This window comes from Ovis aries, chromosome 8 (assembly GCF_016772045.2).
Source record: "Ovis aries strain OAR_USU_Benz2616 breed Rambouillet chromosome 8, ARS-UI_Ramb_v3.0, whole genome shotgun sequence".
In the NCBI taxonomy this organism is placed as follows: Eukaryota; Metazoa; Chordata; class Mammalia; order Artiodactyla; family Bovidae; genus Ovis; species Ovis aries.
The window spans coordinates 59,432,277-59,458,899 of NC_056061.1; the positions used below are offsets into that span (position 1 = coordinate 59,432,277).

Sequence of the window (26,623 nt, forward strand, 5' to 3'; positions counted from 1 at the left end):
ATGTCACTGGAGTAGTGCCCACAAAAGTCTGCTCACTGGAGCAGGTTCATGAGAGAATAGGAAGAGAGGAGTTGCTGACAGGGAATAGAGACAGCTCTGGAAGAATTTTGCTATAAATTATGGCAAAGAAAACATGAAAATAAATGATAGCAGAGCAAAACCTAGGGAGGAAAATGGGACCAAAGACTTTTTTGTTTTAAGATGGGGGGGGGGGCGGGGAAATCACATAAGATCTTTCTGCTGATGAGGAGTAAAGATCCAGGAGAGAAGGAAAATATGCATAAAGGTGGACCAGGAGTACTGCTGGGGAATGATCTGGAAAAGGGAAGGGAAGAGGGTGCGAAGTGGTCACCTTCATGTAGCAATGAGTTAAAGGTAGAACCTGGAGGGATGGTACTATATTTCAATACAGACACTGAGATGTGGGTGAAGTGGAAGGTTAGGGAAGTTTCCTTTCTGATTGTGTTCATTTCTTCTGTGAAGTCAGAAGTAGAGACTTCCCAGGTGGCTCAGTGGTAGAGAATCTGCCTGCTAATGCAGGAGACACAAGAGACTTGAGTTCAATCCCTGGGTCAGGAAGATCCCTGGAAAAGGAAATGACAACCCACTCCAGTTTTCTTGCCTGGAGAATTCCATGGAGAGAGGAGCCTTGTGGGCTACAGCCCATGGGGTCACAAAATAGTCATACACAACTGAGTGAATGGGCATTCATGCTTCCATGAAGTCAGAAGTAAGGCTGTCAGCAGGAATGAGGAAGGCTAAGGAGGTGGGCTTCCCTCATAGCTCAGTCGGTAAAGAAACTTCCTGCAATGCAGGAGACCCAGGTTCAATTCCTGGGTCAGGAATATCCCCTGGAGAAGGAAATGGCAACCCACTCCAGTATTCTTGTCCAGAATCCCATGGATAGAGGAGCCTGAAGGGCTACAGTCCATGGGGTCACAAGAGTTGGACATGACTTAGGGACTAAACCACCACCACCAAGGAGGTGGGAAAGTTCCAGAGAGAGGAGCTGGTGTTGAGCAGTTGTCTAGGAGAGGCAGTTCATGGACAATGGATATGGGCAATTGCCAGGCAGCATGGGAGGGGCCCTGGAGGTCATGAGGGGGATTGAACCTGGGGCCCAGCCCTGTGCTCATATGCTTTCTCTACCATGTGCAGCTGTGTGCCTGCAGACACTAGCTTGGCACACCTTAAAGTAAATCAGGTCACATCACTTCCCTGCTTAAAGTACTTTTGTAGCTTCCCATTGCACTTAGAATGAAATCCACACTCAGTCTGTGAAGCTCTACACATCCATTTCCACTGACTTTCTCACTGAATCTCAAAGATTGCAGCCTCCTCCTGGGCATCTTTCAGTTCTTAGAACAGGTCAAGTATGTTACTGTAGCCTTTGCACTAGCTGTTCTCTCTGCATGAATTCTCTTTCCCTCCCTTTGCAGGACTGACTCTTTATTAGCACTCTGTTTTTACCTGAAATGTTACCTTTCAGGATACCTTCTCAGATCACCAATTCAAAGTACCCACCCAACACACACACACACACACACACACACACACACACACACACACATTTACTATCTTAATTCTTACGGCACTTTGCTCACTGATTAATGTGATAGCACTTAGAGTAGCATGCAACAGATGCTCGGTAAATATTCAGTGAATAAATGAATTTGTGTGAATGAATGAAGGAATGGCCACATAAAATTAGCTGCTAAAAGTGAAAAATAATCTAAGCCTCAGAGCTAAAATATTTACAAGATATTAACTTGTGTTTCTCTAATTGCTTCCACTTAAACTGGGGAAAAGAATGAAAGTCACAGCTGAAATAGCACATATGGCAAATATCCCATTTTGTGTTTGTAGCTGGCAGGGCACGAGTTCAAAATAAAATCCTTTCAAATTACATTATTAGTGAGATCTTTTCTGACCTCTCCGCTGAGTCATTGTTTATCTTACAAAAAATTTAACAACTTTGGAAGAAGATGTGTTTTCTCAGCCTTGTAGAAACAGAAGGAAAAGAAGCCAGCTCTAAATATGAGAAATGAAAATATTAAGTGGAATGGAGTATCAAATTTGAAGTTAATTCGATCTTATAAGTAGTTTCCTTTCTTGCTTAGAAAATCATTGGACATAACATCTGAACTCGGTGTTTCCCTGGTGACAAAAGTTGATTCTTTGTTTCACCAACTCCTAAGTTCAGAAAGACTTTCTTAGCTCAGCTGTGGCCTTCCTCCATCTTCAAGTTTTCTTCAACTTTCATGTCCTCTCAAGTTCCCTGGGGCTTTCTGCCACCCCATGTTCACTTAGCTAGTTCAATAAATTTTCAATAAAATTATGTATTTTACTTCTGGTCTTGTCTCCACCATTTCCCTCCAGGGAACCTTGTTTAACACCCATACTTCATACATAAATTTGGTCAATTTACACCATTCAGGCTGCTTACTTCCTAATTTTTAAAGCATTGGCCAATCTGCTGCTTCAAGCTAAGACTTGTCCCAGGCTCTTTGGTGTTGTAGAAATCAGTTAACCAAGATTTCTGAAAGCAACTGTTTCCTTTCTGCCCTCAGGTACTGGGCTTCCCTGCAAGAATGCAACCCAGGTAGATACTGCTGCTTGCTGCTGCTAGAAATAAATTCAAAATGCAGAACTGTTTTGCCAACTCATCTTTCATAATTCACACCTGTGCCATTATCTGTATCTGTTCTACATCAACCTCCTAGCACAAGAAGAGTCTGCCTTTGGCTTTTGGATCTCTTCTAATTTGCGATTTAAAACTTTCTTGGAGAGGGTTTGGATTTAAGTTTGAGTAATTGTGTGACTCAAAAGGAACAGAAATGTGATTCTTTCAAAAACATTTCATAATGCAGTTTTGCTAACTTAGACAAATTTCTTCCCTACCCTGAATTCTAATGCATACTTTTTGTTGAATTTTAGCCACCCAAATCACTATGTTCTTATGAATACCGTATTCTGGAGGTCTGCTGGATAGAAAGATTGGCTTTTCTTAAGTTTTGTCTTCAAATTTTCATTTGGTTTGAAATTTGATACATTCTGACAGTCCCATATGAAAAAGAAAGATCTAAAAGTTTCTTAACTTTAATTCATTGAGAACATTCTGCTTTCAGACTTTTTAAAAAAGAGTGCGATAAGGAGTGATGCATAGTCTTGTTCAGTTCATTCATTACAGCTTTCTCCCTACTTCAATTTTTTTAATTAGTACTGCTCACCAGGGAGAAGGCAATGGCACCCCACTCCAGTACTCTTGCCTGGAAAATCCCATGGATGGAGGAGCCTGGAAGGCTGCAGTCCATGGGGTCGCTAAGAGTCAGACACAACTGAGTGACTTCACTTTCACTTCTCACTTTCATGCATTGGAGAAGGCAATGGCAACCCACTCCAGTGTTCTTGCCTGGAGAATCCCAGGGACGGGGGAGTCTGGTGGGCTGCCGTCTATGGGGTCGCACAGAGTCGAACACGACTGAAGCGACTTAGCAGCAGCAGCTCACCAGAATGGTACTGAACCCTTACCTTTAAAGGAATTCTCTTCCCCAATACACGTGACCTTCCTTTGCACTTGCCAACACGGTGTATTGCAATGGTCTGTTTTCTTGTCTGCCTCTTCAAATAAGGAAGTTATGGACTCTGGATATCTTCCGTTCTGTCCTAATACAGTGTCTAGACCATAGTAGATCATCAACAAAGAGCTGAATGAATCATCTCTGCAGTTGTGGGGAGGGAGCAGTATGGTGAAGCCCATTCATCTCCCTTTTCTGAACACATACCTCTTTCTCCTCTCATTGCACAGACTGTTAGGTCATAGATTAAATCTCATCCTATGATCCACAGATCAAAACCTGTAATGATTTATATTGTTGTCTGCAATTTAATACCCACATACAGTGAATTCAGCATTGGATCAACAGACCACGTGGTGGATGTTTTTCAGTCATCCACGAGGAATCAATTTTAATCTAGGCACTGTAGAAGTTACATAAGAAAGATAATGGGTCGAGACCATCCCTGGAAACCAAAATTTTATAACATACTTAAGGAAGTGAAACCACAAGAATTTTAGCTAAGGCAACATAAAAAGAAAATAGGACTAGAAAATCTTGAAGATCCAGGAGAAAGGAATACTATCCAGGGCTAGGGTTACTCAAGGCTTTGAAGATGAAGATTTGGCCTTAAGGCAAAAGGGTGCATGGCTAAGATATCAAAGATAACTATCATATAGGAGTAGAAGGAGAAAGAAGGAATTAAGAGTTGATGAGGTAGGAGAAGAAGACCCAGGGGGAAAAATTGTTTCTTAGGAGGTAAAAGGGTTTCCCAGGTGGCGTTAGTGGTAAAGAATCCACTTGCAATGCAGGAGAAGTAAGAGATGCAGGTTCGATCTCTGGGGTGGGAAGATCCCTTGGAGAAGGAAATGGCACCCCACTCCAGTATTCTTGCTTAGAGAATCCCTTGGACAGAGGAGCCTGGCAGGCTACAGTCCATAGCGTTGCAAAGTGTTGGACATGATTGAAGTGACTTAGCATGCACGCAGGAGGTAAAAGACTTTCAAGAAACAGTATGGGTGGAACTTCCCTCACAGTCCAAAGTAGCAAAGACTCTGAGCTCCCAACACAGGAGGCCTGGGTCATTCCCTGCTCAGGGAACTAACAGAGAAAGAAATGGCAACCCACTCCAGTACTCTTGCCTGGAAAATCCCATGGACAGAGGAGCCTGGTAGGCTGCAGTCCATGGCGTTGCTAAGAGTTGGACATGACTGAGCGACTTCACTTTCACTTTTCACTTTCATGCATTGGAGAAGGAAATGGCAACCCTCTTCAGTATTCTTGCCTGGAGAATCCCAGGGACATGGGAGCTTGGTGGGCTGCCGTCTATGGGGTCACACAGAGTCGGATATGACTTCACACCAAGAAGCGACTTAGCAGCAGCAGCAGAGAACTAGATCCCACATGCTGCAATTAAGACCTGGTGCAGCCAAATAAATAAATGACTTAAAAAAAAAAAGAAAGAAAGAATAGATGTGATAGGTTAAATGTAACAAACAAAAGACCTTTGCCCTTCATTTCATCAAGACATAAGTCAATCGCTATGTGAATCTGGGCTGGCCTTAGGACTTGTACTGACAATAGAAAGTGATGGAAGTGATGTATCGGGACTTCCAGAATGGAAACTTCACGGAACCTTGCAGCTTCTGCCTCCACTACCTGGGAATGCTGCCCAGAGTCTGACAGGTGAGGAAGCCACATTAGCCTCATGGAGGATGAGGCCATCCGAAGAGAACTGAAACTCCTATCAGCATCTTCCACCAGCTGCCCTTCCTGCTGATGCTGGAGTCACATGACTGAGCCCAGGTGAAATAAGCAGGGGCCCCACCCAGCCAAACCAAAGAATCATGGGAAATAGCAACTAGTGTATTTCAAGCCACTACATCTGGGGAGGTTTTATATCTAAACAAACCAATGATGTGAAACAAGCTCTTAGGGAAGGATGAGAAGTAAAGGGTGACCAGTAGAGGTGGATGTCAACAGGGTCCTGGCATCTCAGTTCTGGAAAAGGCCTGCATCTGTCAGATGTATTTCCAGTCTACAGATGAATGCACTGCGTTATTAAGGTCTGAAGATATTCCTTATGTAACTCATGTATGTGTAATTAATTGTCTTGTTCAGATTCTGCGCTCACCAAGAAATCCAATTGTTTGACTTTAACTTGTATAGAGCCAAACAATGCTCTGACCAGGCCAAGGGGATATCTGGCTTTCATGACAACTATATATATATATATTTTTTTTTTTGTAAGTGAATAATTTTCATTTTCATTGAATACTTATAAAATAAGGCCTATCTGCATCAAAAATTAGCCTTACAGTTGATATTTATGTTGAATTAAGAGAAAAGCTTTTCTGCTTACTAAAAGGAAATGTCTTTAAAATGTAAGCCTTTTTATGTTTGTTTCTTTTTGGCTGCCCCACTCAGCTTGTGGGATCTTAGTTCCCCAACCAGGGACTGAGCCCAGGCCTTGGCAGTGAGAGCACCGAGTCCTTATTACTGAATGGCCGGAGAATTACTTGTAAAACATTTTAAAGTATATAAAGTACAAAGTAAAAATCATCCGTACTCCTACTTCCCTTATACCCTAATAACAATAATAACAAATAATTGTTATATAATACTTTTAAACCAGGGTTAAAAACTCGGCCTATATATTTGCACATATATAGCTCTCAGTGTATGTCAGTTCACCTCTCAGGTTTATTTTTCCTTCAGGTAAAAGCTGAAGAATCACTGTGCTTACAAATTTCTTTAGCCATCATAACATTTCTCTCTAGTGTATTGGAAGTATTTTTAGAGGAAAATCAAGCTGTAAATATGTCTTTTCCTCCTGTTATGTTAAACCCTAAGCACAAGTATTCCTGTATTACGAGTGGAATGATTACATGCTAGGAAGAGGTGCAAGTTCCCTTTCATGCCTGACCCCTGCGCACTGATCGCCTCCTCCCGCAGGCCAGTTTCATCACTCAGAGTTGTGAGTTCTGTTCCTAAAGAAAACAGGAGTTTTCTTTACACAGCCCACTGCTGTGTTGAATTGTTTAAGCAATCTCTCCATGTGAGTTTTTTTTTTTAACCAGTGTTCTAATTGCCTATTCATGTAGGAAACTCTCCATCTTGCATAACATACTTTGTGCCATATTTGGAATAATTCTAGACATTTAAGCCAGAGAGTTTTCCTGGTAATCTTAGCCTTAATGGGTGTTTAGGGCTTCAAGAAACCTACCAGTGTGATACAGAAGGCTGAAGCCCAGTTTTAGCACAGGGTGAGCATGTCATTCTGGGACCAATCTGAAACCCCAAACAAAAAAGACACTCCTGTGAGGGGGAGGTGCAGAGATGGGAGAGGTTCTTCAATCATTACTGAAAAGAGCTTTGGAAGACTAGAAAACCGTGCTTATTCTAAATTCTTAGGTGAATTATGCCAATTAAACATATAGCAGAGAAACTGGAATTATTTTTGAGATATGGTTCCCCACCAAAGCATATATCCTAAAATAATTTCAGATATTATCATTTCATTGTATATAAAAGCTGAATTTCTGAGCTAAGAGTGCTGTTCAGAGAGCAACGCATGCAATACTCACTCTTTTGCCAGCTCCATTGATATTTGTTCCAAAGAGCATCCCTTTGTTTCAGGTATAAACACAATAACAAAAACCAGGGATGCTAGACTCATAACTGTATATATAAAGCACACCCACGGCAAGCCAATGAGATCTGGGGGAGACGAAAGAAACTAGTTAGAGATGCATTTTGTGTTGCTTCCATCCCATTTGTGGATAGACGCTTCTTAGGGCACACATAAAAACATATGTATTTTCAAACATGCCAGTAGTAGCCAGGGAAATAGCAATCACAAATTAAAAATATAGCCAGCATCTGAAAGGTTCATTTTCACAAACAACCCCAGCTCTCTCTGGTGAAGTGAATAACAGTCTTGTAAGGATCACAATTTAAACCCAATGCCATTTTCTTGGTGAACATACTTTTTGTTTTCAAAATGGTAATAGACATGTTCATTGCAAAACAAACAAACAAACAAAAAGAACCTCGACTAACACAGAAACACATAAAGCTGAAAGTAAGCTATCCTCAAACAACACAGAAACACATAAAGCAGAAAGTAGACACTCTCCTCTCTCCTCACCCCCTTCAGTTCCTCTCTTGGGAATCACTGCAATAGCAGTTTAGTTTCTATTTGGTCGACATTTGTAAAGACATATATACAAATGGACTCTTCTTGGAATGAGCTCCCCCCTTCTTTACTCTGACTTGAATAAATCACTTCATGTTGGCAGTATTTCATCATTTTAGTAACTGGTACTGTATTTGCAATGCTGCTTCCTGGATTCAGAGGGGGAAAAAAAGTGATAATGGTTTGAATGAAGGATATTAACTTGCTAAGAAGCATCAGCAAGAAGCAGGATCCTCCAGGTTTTGATGGATCTCATCTGCTAACATAGTGTTTCCTGTGACGGCTTCTTGCCAGAGGTACTGTCCCTTTGTAGTACTGACCAAAGTCAAGGTAAGGTAACTAGTGAGAGGTGGCCCCCAATGCACTCGAGTCTGCCCTTGTATTGTGGCATCCTGTGCACAGCAGAAAGTCCAGTGTAGCCAGGAGCAGAGAGGAGGAGCCTGGCTCAGACCAGCCACAGACTGAAACACAGCAAATAGCCCTTAGTGGCCACAAATCATAGCTAGTCAGTAGGGAACACTGACCGAGCAATTATGCAAGAAGGCAGTTTGGTAAATGCAGAGTGGAAGGATCTACATATATTAAGCACTTGCAGGCCAGCTGTGCTGAGGTGGGTTCAAGAGGGAAAAAAGACCAGCGCTACAGTCCTCCTGGCAATTTTACTTAAAGTCTGCTCTCTCTTGCCTTTCTTGCTGCTGGTGCATGGTCTCCCCCAAGCGAATACTTAATAAAGAGTTTAAAGATTTGGTCCTCCTTCCCTCTCTGGGGGCATAAAATCAGAAGAGTAGAAGGTGGGGCGGGGGAGCTCATCTCATCAAACTTGTCCCCTTTCCTGTCTGAGTACTTACAGGGTCAGGGAGCTCACCACTTACAAGGATGTATACTTCATTGTGAATCAGCCCTGTCTGTTTCACACATACTCCTCATTCACTTCTAAAGCCAAGTCTCCCTTCTGGGAATTTGGGTTCAGAGGCTCTGTTTTGTTCTCTGCATCAGCCCTCTCATTCCTTCTTCAAGACATGCCGCAAATATTTGAATGCACCTCCACCCCTTCCTGAGCATCCCTTTGTCCAAGTCAAACACCCCGAGCTCCTGCAACTGTTCTTCACAGACCACAGGCCATGTGCCCATGTCACCTGGTGCCCTCCTTGGGGACACAATGAAACTCTCTAAAAATATTCTACTCAGAGCTGAAAGCAATACCCAGCTGTATTATGACCACAGGAGGGTATGTCTGTGTCTCCGTAACACTCTTCTTTTATTGGTACAGCTGACATTGCACCAAAAGTCAGTGCCCAAGGGCTTGCTGTCAAGCAGAACCCTTATATCTTTTACTTGGAAAATTGACTTTTTGAAAAGAAGTATAGAATTTCAAATTTAGTCCAATGAGATGTCATCTACAGGTCTGAGATCATACCAGGATTTTTTTTTTAATAAATGAATATGCTCTCCAATCATTTGTTCTGAAAGTCCACTCAGAACTTGAGTCTTCATCAGCTCATCCTGTATATTAGCTATCCTTTCCAGAGATTTGTGTCATCTTTACTTGTCCTCCATCATTTCCATTCTTTCTTTTATATTTCTCTTTCTCTATATAAATGTCAGGTAAGGGTGTGTGTGTGTGTGTGTGTGTGTGTGAGAGAGAGAGAGAGAGAGAGAGAGAGACAGAAGGTGAAGGGCATGGATCTATGTGTGTGATCTCAGCAGAAGACATATGGTTGGTGCAAATGACCAGTTCCTTTGTTTCGTCTTAGGCTATTTCCAAAAATGTGGGACATAAATATTTTAAAATTTTATTAAAAACACAAGCTAAATTTAATTAATAACTCCAAAAGTTCACTTCCAAAAGTAGATGTACTAAAAAAGAAAAAAGAAAAGTGGTCAACAAGATTCAGAAGTACATGAGTTCAAAGACTCTTGTTTTTCCCTCTAGATATATATTTTTTTGAGTATACATCCCCTGGAGAAGGAAATGGCAACCCATTTCAATATTCTCGCCCAGAAAATCCCATGGACAAAGGAGCCTGGTGGGCTACAGTCCATGGGGTCGCAAAGAGTCAGACGTGACTGAGAGATTAAGTATGCATGCATGAACCACTTCTGAAAATGTATATATTATCTCCATATTATATATATATGCACTATTTAAAATTTATGCATTATATATATACATATACATATAAAACAAAGAAAACTCAACTTATTAGTCAGTTTTTGAGGATGCTGGGGAGCCACCTTATTATTTTGAAAACTAGAAAATAAAGAGAAAGTTTCAAACACTAATCTTGCTAGTATATGAATCTAGTGTATGATCCATACTCAGGGCAGGCAAACAACTAATGAGAAGAATTTTCTCCTTAGAGAAATACTGCTGATAAAAATTCAGTTGTTGTTAAGTCGCTCAGTTGTATCTGACTCTTTGTGACCCCATGGACTGCAGCACACCAGGCTTCCCTGTCCTTCATCATCTCCTAGAGTTTGCTCAAACTCATATCCATTGAGTCGATGATACTATCCAATGATCTCATCCTCTGTCGCCCCTTTCTCCTCCTGTCCTCAATCTTTCCCAGCATCAGGGTCTTTCAGGGATAATGGAAGGAAAATAATGGATCTTGGCAATGATCCTCAAAGGATGCAGGCACGACAAGGTGGGAGACAAACAGACAGGACATGCCTCTAATAGCAGGACACACGCCATCACCTGGGAAGGGGTTTGCAAATAAACAAGAAAAGCTAAATCTTTCCCAGCCTCTACAGATAAATAGGCTTCTCAGATGGCTCTAGGGGTAAAGAGTCACCTGCCAATGCAGGAGACGCAAAAGACTCGGATTCTCTCCCTGGGTTGGGAAGATCCCCTGGAAAAGGAAATGGCAACCCACTCCAGCACTCTTGCCTGTAAAATCCCATGAATAGAGATGCCTGGCAGGCTCCAGTCCATGGGATCACAAAGAGTCGGACATGACTGAGTGACTGACCACTCACAGATAAATAGCAGTTTACAGGAAACACACAAAGGACAGAGGGTCATGTGATATGACTACAATCAGCAAATCCAGCCTGGGAAAAAGTCTATGAAACAAATGACCCAGCTTCTTTATTAAAAATATAAAGTGTGGGGAGGGAGGAAACATGGAGTTGAAACCTGTAAATTCTGAGACATACCAATCAACTGTAAATCAGGTATTTGAACTGTGATTCAAATAAAGTGAGAAAATAATTATAAAACAGTTGGAAGGATGTGAACCCAGACTGGATACTTGATACCAAGGGATTATTATTAGTATTTTTTTTAGGGGTGAAAATGCTATTTTAGTCACAGTATGTAGATGTCTTATCTTTTAGAGGTCCCTGTTGAAACTTTAGAGACGTGTTTGGAACATGACTTAAGCTAATTTGGGGGCAGAACAAGTGGGGTCATGACTGAATTAAGGATTGATAACTTTAAATTGGGTGGTTGGTACATCAAGTTCACTGCCATCCTCTTTACTTTTGAGCGTTTGAAAATGTTGACAAGAAAGTGTTTTTCAGGTGATGTACTTCCCTAACACCTGTCCTAAGAGCATAAAAGGCCTTAGGGAAAAGCAAGTTCTTACCTGTCACCGTCAAAAATGTCAGAGAGATGAGGAGATTGATGCCCCAGTTCATGCTGGAAGTTAGAGCCATGGCACGTCCTCGAATTCCACCAGGAAAAATCTCGCTCAGCACCAACCAGGGCACTGGAAGAAAGGGAAGAGTGGACGGGGAGCAGCAAAATGATGGAAAATCCACTGAAGCTGAGAGCCAGCTCACTGCCCTCTGCCCCACTGACCTCTGCGAGATTTGTGGTTGCAGGGCTGTGTCCTTCTACATGAGGAAGGAGGAGGGATGTGCTTTCTTCCCTCTCCAGTCAAATATGAAACTGAGGGAGCTTGACAAGGGTCCCTGGAAGTAGGGGGAGCAACATAAAGGGCTGGGGCAGGTGACACTGTCCTGAGAACTGCAAACGGGAAGCGCAGTGGCTGGGGCTACCTGCCCACGACAGGAGGCAGCTTGGAGGCTCTGCCAAGCACAGAGCCTCAGTGCCAGATGCTGGCTCTACCCACTTTCCTCTGGGCCCTATCCTGTAATCTCCTCTGCCCCTAACCTTGGAGAAGTCCACCATCCCAGCTACCGAGTGGGTAGGAACCAGGAGAGTGAAAGAGGAGACAGACCCCGCTCCTTTCCCCGACTTCTCGGCCTGTGGCAAGCTGGGTGGAGAGAAGCTCTCAATTAAACGGAGCTCTAGGATTTGATTTTGTATCAAATATTTGACTTTCTGAAAGGAGACTCTTCTTGGCACAAGAACTGATCCGAGGACTTTTTGTGATCTGAGAGTGACACAGAATCATAGGACCTGCCTGATGGGATTACTTGACTTCTGCTCACAGCCCATCAAATCCAGTTTGCCTAATAGCTACAAGTTCTTTCAATGGACTCCGCCCTTTACAAACCTTGTTATCATTGGATCCTCGCTGAATCCCTCCTCATTAGAGACTAACATTACTCTTCCCCTCTTTTAAAGTAGAGGAAACTGAGGTTGAAAGGAGTTCATAATTTGCCAGGATCCCAACACTGGCTTCCCAGGTGGTGCTAGTAGTAAAGAATTTGCCTGTCAATGCAGGAGACATAAGAGACGCAGGTTCGATCCCTGGATCGGAAAGATCCCCTGGAGGAGGGCATGCAACCCACTGCAGTGTTATTGCCTGGAAAATTCCATGGGCAGAGGAGCCTGGTGGGCTACAGTCCATGGGGTCACAATAAGTTGGACATGATTGAGCAACTAAACACTAACAGAGTTCAGAGGTGGCATGGAGCCCGGATCGTCTCTGGATCTCATGCTTTTTCATCTCGGTGTGCTCTTGGGAGTGGCTCAATAAATATTTGTTAATGAACATGTAGATAAGGAGTATAAGCACTTCTGATGCTGAAGAAAGAAGGGCTTAGGAGTTGCCCCAGCCCTGGCTCAGTGCTGCCTAAGTCACCTTGTGTTGCAAACCCAGTGTTTATACACAGACCAGCTGCATCGTCCTACCCCAGAGGAGAAAGAAACAAGAGGCTGAGGAGGGCCCCCCTTGACCAGCAACCACTCGGGCTGCCTGTGCCAGAATCATGGGGCTGTCACCTGTGTCTCTGACTGAAAATTTATCTCTCGTAGCAGGATCACACTCTGTACAGAGAACATCTGCTCAAAGTAAATTTGCTGTTTCAAAGAAAAATATTTAAATTACAGAAGAGGGCTGCAAACACATATTTTCCCCTTGATTATTTGCTCCAAGTGGTTACCTTGAGGGTATGGAAGAGAATCACAAGCAAAGGAACATGATTATTGTTGTTCTAATTACGAAGGAATTCCAAAATAACACTCCAAAGCCCTCCCCTCCACTCTGTGCCCCAAAGTCCTTCACCAGGTTCCTGCAGATTATATCCTCGGAGACCAGTGCAAAGATCAGGTAACCTTGCCCTGAGCTTTGCAAGAGAGAGGATCTGGCTCTAAGAAGAATGATGGCTGCGTAATTTTGGTGAAGCCTTTGTAACAAGGCTATCCTTGAGCAAGTACAAGATAAAAGTAAGTTAGTTCACTTTGTCAAAGACAAATCATCTATGCCACAGGCCAGTCCCCCAGGCTCCTTCCTGCCATGGGTATTTGATGCAGGTAGAGGTCCTGCTTTCAAACTGTGGTGTTGGAGAAGACTCTTGAGAATCCCTTGTCCTGCAAGGAGATCAAACCAGTTAATCCTAAAGGAAATCAACCCTGAATATTCATTAGAAGGACTGATGCTGAAGCTGAAGCTCTAAAACTTTCGCCACCTGTTGCAAAGGGCCCACTCATTGGAAAAGACCCTGATGCTGGGAAACATTGAAGGCAGAAAGAAAAGGGGATGACAGGATGAGATGGTTAAATGGCATCACCGACTCAATGGACATGCGTTTGAGTGAACTCCAGGAGATAGTGAAGGACAGGGAAGCCTGGCGTGCTGCAGTCCATGGGGTCTCAAAGGCGACTGAACAACAATGACAATGTTAAAATAGCTTTAACAGATCTCAGAATCATAAAGAGTACAGGTTTTCAGATCCATAGAGAGTGAAATAAAAATCTGAAAGTGCTATTTGCAGCAAGGTAGAACTTACTGAAAGGATAAAGTCCGTCCATGGCAGTCTTAGGTGCAAGATGGTGCCAGAATTTTGTCTCCACTGAACAGTGGAAAAGGGCTATGAGTACCCAGAGCAGAGGGAATGGAGAAGCTGTTTCAATTCGTAAGTAAACAGCAAAGAGGTATAAACTATCACAGGAATTTAATATACTGATATTTAATAATAGGTGGAAGTTTGTTTTTTTTTAAAATCCCAAGTGTTTTTCCAATGAGAGAGCCTAATTCCTCACCACCAAAAATCAAGTTATTGCCACATGCCGCAGTAAAGTGATGGCTCTCTCTGGAGTAGTCAGAGATATAATAATTCTCTCACAATGAGTGCAGCCATTCACTGCAGGTGAGCAGGCCCTGCAACAATTCTCCTTGACATCTATTATTCCACCTTTTATCCTTCTCTTCCAGGACCACCTCTGCAATAGGTGCCTCTATAAATGTCTGCGTGAGTCTTTAAACTCTTCTCCAGGTTACAAGGATTGAGGAAATTTTGGACTTGCTGGGAGATGATTGTCCACAAATATTGAGACTCGTATTTCACACGGTATTCAATCACCAAGGTTGCCTGTCAGAACAGGCCTGATCCAGATGAAATCTGTGGTGTTTACGGCTGCACAGAGGGCCATAAAATGACCATGAGGGACAAACTCGTCGAAGTGGCTCTGTGTGCAGCAGAGGACACAAACTTGGATAAATAGGGCCAATCAGTGGTAACGGCTGAGCTCTGCCATGTCAGCAGCCATGCTTATCTCCCCCTCCTCCTATATTTCTGCCACTGCTGAACATTTTTTTCCCACTGAGGCTGTCCTTTCTCTCCCTGTGCCTTCAGATGTAAACGCTGCAGCATTTCAGGCATGCTTCCCATTTGGCTTGAGCATTTCCTGAACCACGTGGCATGGCAGCCTCAGGTCTGAAAGACTCATGGAAGGCTTGAAACTCTTACCTTACCTTGAAACTCTTAGGGAACTCCTAGCAACTTGGAGGAAGTTCTACACGTAGGCTGTAGAGTTCTGAACAACCTGATGGAGCCAGTGTCCTATACTTTGTAGGAGTGAAGCCAAATCCTATGGCTTTTACTGACTTTGTAGGCAATGTGCAGCAGACCCAGCTCTGCTCTCACTGTACAGAGGTACTTAAAATGTGAATTTGTAAGGGAGTATGCCCATTTCCTTCCAACTAGATGTTTACATTATGATCTTATAAGCGGCTGGAGTGGGAAAATCTTGTCCTTTAAAAATATACTCCTTCATAAGCCATCATCATGATTCCCAGGTAGCTCAGCTGGTAAAGAAATCGCCTGCAATGCAGGAGACCCTGGTTCGATTCCTGGGTCAGGAAGTTCCCCTAGTGAAGAGACAGGCTACCTACTCCAGTATTCTTGGACTTCCCTGGTGGTTCAGATGGTAAAGAATCCACTTGTAATGCAGGAGACCTGGGTTCTATCCCTGGGTTAGGAAGATCCCCTGGAGAAGGACAAGACAACCCGCTCCAGTATTCTTGCCTGGAGAATCTCCATGGACAGAAGAGCCTGGCTGGCTACAGTTCATGGGGTCACAAAGGGTCGGACATGACTGAGCGACTAAGCACAGCACAGCAAACCACCATCCACAACATCTTTACTTTTTGTATTTTTCCTTCTCTCAGTCTCTCTGGATTTTGCTCACTTCTGGCCACTTTTAAAATAGATACCTTATTCAAGAATATTAACAAACCAAGAAAAGCAATGAAATAAAGCCTCAAGCTTCCCCAATCTTTCTATTTTAATGATTTCTAGTCAGAATCAATCAGAAATGATTTTCTAAAATATTTTAGGAGAAATTGGATTACATGGATTAATTGGATTAAACTTTAAATCCTTAAAAACATTCCAGAGTTAAAAATGGAACCCTATTGTGAACAGGTGCCAATTGGGAATAAGAACTGTGGCGGGGTCTCCAGGCTTTCATGCTTGTGTAGCCTTTAAAATAATTAGAAAAGCTAAGTACTTTCTTTCATTTATAAATCAACATCTCACTTTTTTTTTTACCACAAATTTAAATGACAGCAAAATATGCAATTTCAATGATTTTATTTATTTACTTTTGATGCCATTTAAACTCTATGTTTATAATAGAGAATATTTATATCACTCAAATAGTTCCAGTGGAATTTAAATACCATCTCTATTTGATATTCATCTTCATCCATTTAAAAATATAGCAACATGGCATTTAACATAAAGTTTACATTTTTAAATAGATGAAATGTTCTCAAGAATAATAAAAATTGATGGGGAGTCAAAAATTTTTTATAATAGCAGTCTCACTACATTCTTTAAGTTAACAAAAAAAATGATTGTAATGATGTATCAGTTGATAACTTGATTAGCTCAGCCCATAGGTTTGTTAAAAGCAGATTATTGGAAATATCTAAGCTTAAGAAGTATTATTATATAGTCATTAGAGTCATTTTTCTAGTCCACATCTACACCAATATCTCCAACTGCCTTTTTGATTAGTGTTCCTCAGGTTTTTATAGTTGGGGACACATTGTCATAATAAGATTTCTGGCAGGTAATGGATGTGCTTTCTTTTAAATGGAAGAATAGTTATTAGTGGGAAGATAAGGAAGAAGAAACTTTAGGAAACAGATTTTTCCTAAAGGTCAAGAAATTGATTTCCTTTAATGAATCACTGAAGGAAGATTCCAGAAAGTAGCCCCCAGGAGTATGCTTATCCGAATTTGCAGATATTTTGAACTAGAATTCAAAATGAAAAAAAGAGAAGGGAAGGAGTTACAAAAAAGTAATCCACTCTGGTTTACAGTATGATGTGAATAGCGTGCTTCACACATGACATTTTATGTTGCACTTTTCTTATGAATGATGCTTCAGTATTCATAATAAGAAGTATAATAAAAAGTATTATAGTTTCTAATGTTGCAAGTGTTCTTTGGAAAAATGCTTAATGTGTTCTGAAGAACAATAAAGTAACACGTGAATACTGTGCTTAATAAGATAGCGTTAAAACTTTTACTCTATTTCTTTAATGTTTTCACTGTCTGATATTCATAATTTTAAAGGGCATGAGGCAACAATCATAGTGCAGGTCAGAGAGGAAAGCTAAACCCCAATGTGTTATATTATGTGAACAGTCATTTTTGATGGCAATGTAATAAATGGTGCAATTTCTCTGTGTTTAGCTGTGTTTGTGCTACAAAAATACAGTTTCAGACTGTTTGGTTCTTTTGGGAACCACTGTGCATTATCTAACTCCAAAGAGGAAAGTGAAATTTAATTAGCAACGGGCACATATTTCTCTTCTTTAAGTTTTTCCTCTTTTGCTTGGATGCAAATTTAGTATAAAACCATTCAGATACTATTGTTGGTTTACTTTGCGTTATTGTAATGACTAACACCAGAGGACCAAATAAATCACCACTTTAATCAAGCTAAATATCTTTTAACTTAATTAACTGGGGAGGAGGAGGAACAGTATTGGTATGAATTTTGGTGATAACTGAAACATAAAACTTGAAAGAAAAAAAATATTTAGAAGATCTTAAAGGTAGACACACTTACCACAAACCCATTGGGTGAATATGATTGTATAATGGCTCCATTTGATAATAAAATTCTTCTGTTTAAAGAATAATAATTTAATCAATATGCTTTTTCCCTAAAAGTATGTATTATTCCATAAGAATGGTAGGAAAAAGAAAAGATTGAACACTAAAAAAGTCTCTGACTGTAATGGTTTTGAGTATTAGAGGCCTGGAGCCTAGAAGGAAATATGAAGACTATCAAAATCTCTTTGGGAACATCTGATGTAATTCTGGTCTGCAAGCCTTTGTTCTAAACCCTGTATATCTTGAAGTCTAGTAGCTAAGTAAACTTCCAAATTAGAACCTGCTATTCCACATCCCTGGAATTGTCATCATCTTTAACTATGAAAACATCACATGAACAATTTCTTTTAGAAGAGCTCATTATTTAGTTATAAATTTTAGATTAAATGTTATGGCAAACAAGTCATATGCTTACTACTGATAGCTATCCTCCAAAAGGCTGCTTAAACACTGCAAAACCAAACAAACAAAGCTAGGCTCTACAGTCTTTGTGCCTTAAAAAGTTTCAAAGTTTTGTTTTAAACAGAACATTGTTTAATATGTTTTAGAATATTTGAGTTGAAAAACAATTTTTCATGGGTCTTGCATTTCAGTATGTTTCCTGACAAAAGCACTGAGTTTGTTCCAGACTGTCTTTCTAAGGATGTTCATATAACAAGCAGCCTTGGAAGATGGAGTATCTCCTCTGGGCAAAAGTTTGCTTGCTATTGCTTAAATTAATGTTTCCCTTCAAGGGAAAAATCAGGTTGGTTTACTGTCTATTATAAAAGACTTGGGTTCCCCAAGGTTGGGACTCTTCTTCTCTAAAATAACCCATTCTATGTGTAGGTGTCATCTGGCCTGGTTCATGATGTCAAGGCATTAGGGCTTGGGGAACCATGCAAATGCTGTTAACTCTGGCTATTGCTATTGCTAAGAGTAATAAACTGTCTTTTGTCTCTGACCAAAGAGTCTAGGGTCTTTTGCCAAAATCCATGAAACTGAGACAGGCTAATTTGTAAACTTGCTAGTAGGCTCAAATATCAGCCAGTTTATAGTTCTTGAGAGCTGATTATTTGTAGCTATGGTACGAATTTTTTTTTAAGATCTTTTATTACCATTATTAACTTTAGACTTCCCGCTTACATCTGAGAAATTTTACATGATTCTTAAGCCTCAGATAATCCACTGAAATATTTCTATAAGCTCTAACACTAATTAAGTAAGGAAAAACAACCCCCAAATACCAGACTTAGACTTTTGAATATTTCTGCTAGGCAAACCGGGAAGAAATTATCTCAACACTTTTTTGGAAAGTGTCAAGTTTTAAAACATTCAATTACTAAACCAAGATAGGAATTATTATCCCATGATATAGCTAATCTCAGTCTTTTTTTCCACTTCAGGAGAAGGGTTGAATCTTATATTTGAAGAACATAATAGAAATAAATATTTTCTAATACCATACATTTTTTATGGCCTTAATTTTTGTAACTTTAAGACATGAAACTTCTTAAGTCGCCAAATGAATTAGAGATGGCTCCACATCCTCAATTGAGTAGCTTTACTCAGACATAACTTTTGGTCAAATGTGTATGAGGTTCCACTCAAACCACTTTTATTTCTGATACCCTCTATATTGATACAAACTCATACTAGAGAAGATCAGGATATGTCAACAGCTGACTAGAGAGACAGCACCCCTACATCACAGAAGCTGAAAGAGTTCCAGAAACTTTTTTGGGCTCATCTAACAAATATTTCTTAAGCCTTTACTGTGGGCCAGGCACAAGGTTAGGCTCAAGGAAACAACAATGAACAAGACACCCAAGACACAGAGTCCAAATTAGTTGCACCAACTCAGAATAATAGAGAATTGGTTCTTTCTCAGCCTAAATCACACCTTTCACCAAAGCCTCCAAATTTTTTGTAACATCTGTCTGATATACTAGAAGGCTCTCTCGACAGTAGGTAATGCAGGACTGAACCATACTTCAAGCAATACATGTGTTTTCTTTAGTCTTGACCTAATTGGAATGATGCTTGGAAGGGAGGTGAGAAGGACCATGGCATCATAATTCAATATGGGGCTATGGAACATTTGCTATGTCTCCTGAAATGGCTTAAGCAAAATGCCAGCTGAGGTCAGTGCTTGGCATTACTGGAAACATCCATCTCATGTCTAGACTGTACCCAGATATTTGATAGCACTAATAACTAAGTGTATTGAGTCCATGCCACCCACCAGGCAATGCACTAGGTATACTCCATGCAAATATCTTTGTTCAACCCCAGTTAAACTGTGAGGTAGGTCAGGAAGCTGAAGCCTGGGGAGATGGATTGACTTATCTGGAGTCCTACACCATGGAACTGCCAGTTCAGTGTCAGGAAGCTTGACGCCAATGTCTGGTCTGAATTCATGCACTTTGTTTACAACCTCTGCAGGCTTTCTTGCTCTCCTCCCAAAACTCCTCCTAAACCTTGAGTGACCCCCTTAAGGCCATTGATCTTATCCCTGATCCTTCTTTATTTGTCTCCATCACTCTTACTTCCACTTAAATGTTGACACTTCTCGCTTCTCGAAGCTGTATTATACATGTGTTTATTTTCTGTCTTATTGCCTGTCCCCACCACTAGCTCCATGCAGGGGAGGTGTGGCTTTCACTCATCCATTCCTGAGTCACCATCAATGGGCACCATGCCCAGTGGGTCATGAGTGAGCCATTCACATGTGCTGGACAAGTGAGTGACCAGATGGATCCCCACCACCTTCTGCCCCTCTCCTCTCTTCCAGGTCCCTCCAAGATGCTTTCTTGCTGGAGCTCCTGCCTATTTGGAAAAAGAGATAGGGGGAGGTGATTTGGTGTCACCTGTCATTCAATCCTTAGGGTAAAGTTCTGCTTGAACTTGAGAATACAAAGGCAGTTAAAGGATAACAGTCATAGCCTCATTATGGAGCCTAATATGTGACCTTGGACAAATTACTTCAATCTTCTCTAATGAAAAGATATTAGTCATAAGATAAGAAGAAGAGGTTAATTAATTAATTTATGGACATAGAGTTCTTGGATTTTGAAAAAAGACCCTAATAATTGTTTTGAAAAGAACAGTCACACACATTTTTCTGAGTTACAGAGGCTATTTTAAGGAAGGCGGCTACACAAGTATTACCTCAAATGAACTCATGAGATAATAACTTTATGCTTTGGGTTTGGACTCATTTCTGCTTTACTTTTGAAGCCTAAGAAGAAGACAAATCTCTATGTGGCTCTATATCCTCACACTGTCAGGGATCTTTGGTTCTACCCTGAAGCTTGAACTGTAATAGAAAAGTATTCATTACTAGAAGGAGCTAAAATGATCAGAATCACCCCAGAAAGAGTGGAGAGTCAAGTTAAGATTTTGAACATATTTTAAAGGGAGAAATGAGTCGTGTAAAACAGAATGTTTCATAAAAGTCTCTAATAAAAGCAGTGGGGTATATATTGTGATTTCATTTGATGGAAGAGTTTCAGTATGAGTTACAGGAGGGCAGAAGTCCTTAACCTCTATGAACCCCTTCAGCAGGCTCATGAAACCTATGGATTCCTCTGTAGAATAATATTTTAAATGTACAAAATAAAATATGTAAGATTACTCGGTAGCAAATTTAAGCCCCCTTCTGAATTCTAGATTTCAGAGTACCCCAGTTATTCTAGACTCAGGCAAACAGAGGACCAGAAAGCGAAATAATGTAGGGCATACACTTTAGCCTAAAAATAGAAATACTTTTGACAAGAGAAACTATGTTGTGATCTAATACAATGAAGGAATGTTGTTCTAAGCCAACCCATATTTTAAAAGATTTAATAAAGATGATTTAATCTTGCTTTTGAGTTTTCTTTGGAACAGCAAGTACTTTTCTCTTTATACCCCTGTTGACACAAAGGATTTGCTTCTATTACAAGTAATAAGCTCTCTAAATGAAATACCTGAGCAATAAATGCATCAGGTTAATAAGTTTTATGATGCATTCATGATCCGGCATGAAAATTTGCTCTTAATAAAAATATTCTTTAAATTTCAAATCATTTGTGCCAATACTCTAGAATACAATTTGGGTTACTGAATTGGAATTCTTATGCCATGGTTTCTTTGGAAAAGAAAAAATTAACTACAATATGAACATGGACATAAATGCCTAACTCTTAGCAAGACAAAAAGGAGAATTATTCAGATCTCTTCTAAAAACTCTAGCAGAATTGATCGTCTCAAGCCATCAATGTGAATTAACTGCTTGTTTTCCTTAAAGGGAATGGTGGCTCAGCAGTAAAGTTCAGTTCAGTTCAGTCGCTCAGTCGTGTCCAACTCTTTGCGATCCCATGAATCGCAGCATTCCAGGCCTCCCTCTCCATCACCAACTGCCAGAGTCCACCCAAACTCATGTGCATCGAGTTGGTGATGCCATCTAGCCATCTCATCCTCTGTCATCCCCTTCTCCTCCTGCCTCCAATTCCTTCCAGCATCAGGGCCTTTTCCAATGAGTCAACTCTTCGCATGAGGTGGCCAAAGTATTGGAGTTCCAGCCTCAGCATCAGTCCTTCCAATGAACACCCAGGACTGGTCTCCTTTAGTATGGACTGGTTGGGTTGCCATTTCTTTCTCCAGGGAATCTTCCCAGATCCTGGAGAAAGAAATGGCAACCCACTCCAGTATTCTTGCCTGGGGAATCCCAAGGACAGAGGAGCCTGGCGGGCTACAATCGATGGGATCACAAGAGTTTGACAAGACTGAGTAACTAAACCACCGCCACATTCTGTCTCCTACTGCTTGCCTTCTAGCCTCAGGTGTGAATATCTGAATCAGTGCTTGAAACAGCAATCACAAGTGGAAGAAATCAGGAGATGATGGGTTATTTCCCTTTCCCAAATGCAAACCTCCTTCAAACCTGAGAGTCTCATCCCATTAGCTTGCTTTTGTTCTAAGAAATGCTCTGAAAGACTCTTCTCCATGTGAGAGCAAAAAGCAGAAGTGTCAAAAAAAAAAAAAAATCTAGTACTACTTTTAGATACTCTGTGTCTGAAATTCCCAAATAACTCTTTATGACTTGACAAATGCCCTAAGTGCTTCCAACTACTTGTTTCTGAGCAGTGCTAATTCTCTTGCATCTTTTCTTAGAGGCCACAACAGAAAAGGATTTTTAGAACTCATGCCCAAATTGAGACAGGAGGGAAGGGGGCAGGGCACAACCTTTAAAAGAATGACAAGGCCATTGAGGGTATGATAAAGGCTGGTTAGAACAGATTAGGCCCAAAATGGCAGAAGATTGACTTTCAGTGAACCTTAGGCTCATTATATGCTCATTATAATATATTAGCATGTACAAAATGACACACCCACAGGCACTATGACAGTTCTGAGGCTAACCATAAAAGGTCAGAGTGGGCAGTGGCTCAGTTCCTGGAAATCTCAGTCCCCTTCTTCAAAATAGTTGGAATAATTCTCCCACTTATTAGCCTATGAAATTATCCAGCTCATACAAACTAACCACCCCATATTTTGGGGCCTCTCGCCCTCTGAGATGGCCTGAACTCTTTCTGTGGAGTATGTTTCTCCCTAAATAAACCTGCTTTCCTATTTACTTTTCAGGACAGATTCCTTTTGCCTGACCTCTTGTATCCTTCACAAGTGTCCTATATTAATAAACCTACTTCTTGCCCGTCACTTTGTCTCTTGCTGAATTTTTTTCTGCAGCAAGATATAAATAACCTGAGGTCCATTAAGTCTTGTGACCAGGTGTGTGGTTTCATCTGGGAGACTGTGGGTTCAAGGCCCCTCTTAAGCCAGAAATTGTGGGTTCAAGTACCAACTGAAGTGCAGCTGAATTGGAGTCCCACCCAAAGGACTGAGGTTAGAAGACTGTGGGTTTGAGTCCCAAATTGGGGTGTGTGATTGCAAAGTGATGGATTGTTCTGCAAAAACTTGATGGTTTCAGGACATACAGGCTTTTCTGTGGCAACCTAGTGACGGTAGCTTCGTTAGTACTTAGCCTACCAACTAGATATAGCTTGACACAGATAAAGAAACACAGGCCGAGACTTTTCCTGTATATTCATCTTTGTTTTAAAGTTCTTTCGCTCTCCTCCTTAGAAACATGAATGTACCCCTGCATCATTTTCAAACAAGTGGTGCTAATTAAAGAACCTGCCTGCCAATCAAGAGACAAAAGAGATGCAGGTTTGAATCTGGCTTGGGAAAATCCCCCAGAGGAGGGCATGGCAACCCAGTTCAGTATTCTTGTCTGGAGAATGCCATGGACAGGGAGGCTGGTGGACTACTCTGGGCACAAAGAGTCAGACAAGACTGAGCAACTTAGCACTCAGCATGACTTTAAAGGACAGAAGGAAAAAATATGAGATGTCATGTCTCCCCTCCAAGAGTTTACAATCCAGTAACCACGTTCTGGTTAATAAACCAGTAAACACTCAAAAGCAATACACTGTTTCATTAAGGACTAAGTTGTTATCACATGCTAACTTTCATTTACAACATACACTACAGGATCCAAAACACATGCCTATGCGTTGGCTCCCTTGATACTCACCTATACTCTGTGATGTAGGACAGGTGTTATTATGCCTAGTTCATGGATTTAGAGGAGAAGGCAATGGCACCCCACTCCAGTACTCTTGCCTGGAAAATCCCATGGACGGAGGAGCCTGGCAGGCTGTAGTCCATGGGGTCGCTAAGAGTCAGACACGACTAAGCGACTTCACTTTCACTTTTCACTTTCATGCATTGGAGAAGGCAATGGCAACCCACTCCAGTATTCTTGCCTGGAGAATCCTAGGGACGGAGGAGCCTGGTGGGCTGCTGTCTATGGGGTCGCATGGAGTCGGACATGACTGAAGTGGCACAGCAGCAGCATGGATTTAGAAACAGCTTCAGAGAAAATAAATGACTCAAAATCACATAACCAGTAGGCAGAAGAACTGAGATTAGAACTCAAGTTTTCTGGTTTCAAATTCAGGCTCTTTGTAGCCCAGAACTGAACTACTCTACACTAGAAATAACTGGTGGTTCATATGAATAAAGACCTTGAAGAAAGGAGTAAATTCATAGAGGAAATAAGACTTTCACTGAGCTTTCAAGCTAGGAGGGATTCGGGGAGACTAGATGCAGAATGAAAAGAGGTCACAAGTGCTTTCTGTCTCCTGACCTGGGTATGGAGCAGTGGAAAATAAAAATGCACAGAGAGCAAAGTATTGCCTCATGTCACAACTCTTTGTATCCTCAGGAATCTAAATGTATTTCTATGTGAATGGTAGCCCTGGAAGAAAAGTCTATAGACTATGATGTAAATGGTTGTCTTGGAGTCATGCAGATACCCTGAAGGAGTTGGGTGGATGATGGAAGTTCTTGAAAATCACACTTCCTTTCCTTCCAGGATGTGTGATATCATAGTAGAAAGAGAATGGAATTAGGCTTCAGATAGATACCCAGAGATCTAGTCCTAAATCTCTGTGATCTCAATCTCTCAGAATTTCTTGTTTCTTTTTTATAAAAAGAAAATGTAGAGTACAGCATTTCTAGTCTTCTCTCCATCTTGAAAGTGATTTGACTTTTCTGATATGGAAGAAAGTGGGAAGTCATGGTAGAGTCATGAGCTGCGGTGACATGAGGAACATGGTTGTTTAGGGAATACTGGTATGGTGGATGATGTATGTGGAAAGGCCAGAAGGGGAAAGAACCACAGGAAGGGCTTCCCAGTAATCTCAGGATGAGACCATAAAGAATAGATGAGGATGGCAGAAAAGAGAAGGACAATATGAACAGAGGAGTCCATTTCGAGGGAAAATACAAGAACGTTTGATCATTGACTCCATCAGGAAATGGTCCCAGAGCATTAGAACTGAGGACTGGCAGAGTGACTACCCCATGGAAAACAAAGACAAGTCTTCTTGGCATAAGGGGAATAAGAATTCAGGAACAGCTTCTTTGTGTTCAGCTGACAGTGAAGCATCAAAATGGAAAAGTCCAGCACTCATTGGGAAAAAAGGAACAAGAAGTCATGTGAGGTGATGGAACTGGAGATACGTGACGATCATCAGCCCGAGGGAGATGATTAACATTCCTGAGAAAATAAATATGAAAGCTTTTATCATGCATTAGCAAAAGAGTGTCTTTGGTTTTATAGCTAAAGAAACAAAAGCCAAGAGACAGTAATGAAATGACCTAACCGCTTTTTTAGAACTAGATGGAATGGAAGCTAGTCATATATTTTAACAAGTAATGTTTAATTAAAAGAAATGAATGTCTACACAGAAGACAGAATACAGTCTTTGACCCTCTGAAATATTTCTTTCCAGATTCATATTTATCCTCTTAGTCGAGTTTATCACTTGACTATTTTGTCCTATGCCAATTTAGCTAAGCTGGAACTACATTTCCCAGAATTCCCTTCCCCATGTAGTTCTGGGTGAGGGTTGGCCAAAAGAGAAATTTGCCTGAGACTTGGAAGGCCAAAGTGACACTGAGCCCTGTGCTTGGGGGTTGGCACACTGGATATCAGTGCAGGATGTATAAGTTGTTATATGCTGGTTGTCCTTGTTGGCATGGAGGAGCAGCCAGTACACCCAGATCTCCTCCTCCAACTTCTCCAAGTACCAGGCCAGGCACATGGGAGGGGGTCTGTGGAAAAGGACGTGGGTTTTCTGCAGGTGGCCTGCATCATCTGAATTGACATGGTGAGAGACAGATGTGGGTTACCATTTCTCCTTAGGGATTCTTGCTTGTCCTAGCAGGGTCCCTGGTCTTTGCTGTCCCTGCTCCAAGTCCAGCTTTTCCTCCCACCTGCCCTGCTGCCCTGCAGAAACTTCAGGCAGCATCCAGATGCAGAGGGTGCAGGCTTCCCAGACTCCACCAGCTTTCCTCTGAGGCCCTGATGAGTGACCTTCTCTCTTTCCTCTAACTGTCCCTTCCAGATCTGTGCTTTCTCAGCAGCTCCCACAATTATGTGATGTCTAATCCCTAAAGAAAATTCCTTATCTCATATCACTCATAGTGGTTCTACTTTTCTTATAGAATTTCTCAGTGTCTTCTCACCAGGCCTTTGTCTAGCAAGCCTCCCTTTAATTGAC

At 41.3% G+C, this 26,623-nt stretch overlaps 1 protein-coding gene across 2 annotated transcripts in view; it reads right to left on the minus strand.

The window, feature by feature from the left end:
* SLC2A12 (solute carrier family 2 member 12) overlaps nucleotides 1–26,623 on the minus strand; it is a 66,596-nt gene that overhangs the window by 6,848 nt on the left and 33,125 nt on the right. For both annotated transcript variants that reach the window (XM_004011348.6, XM_060419690.1), the window contains exons 3-4: nucleotides 11,349–11,471; nucleotides 7,145–7,277 (exon numbers count right to left, since the gene is read on the minus strand). In XM_004011348.6, coding sequence (XP_004011397.1) covers nucleotides 7,145–7,277; nucleotides 11,349–11,471 — 256 coding nt within the window. The remainder of the gene's footprint in view (nucleotides 1–7,144; nucleotides 7,278–11,348; nucleotides 11,472–26,623) is intronic.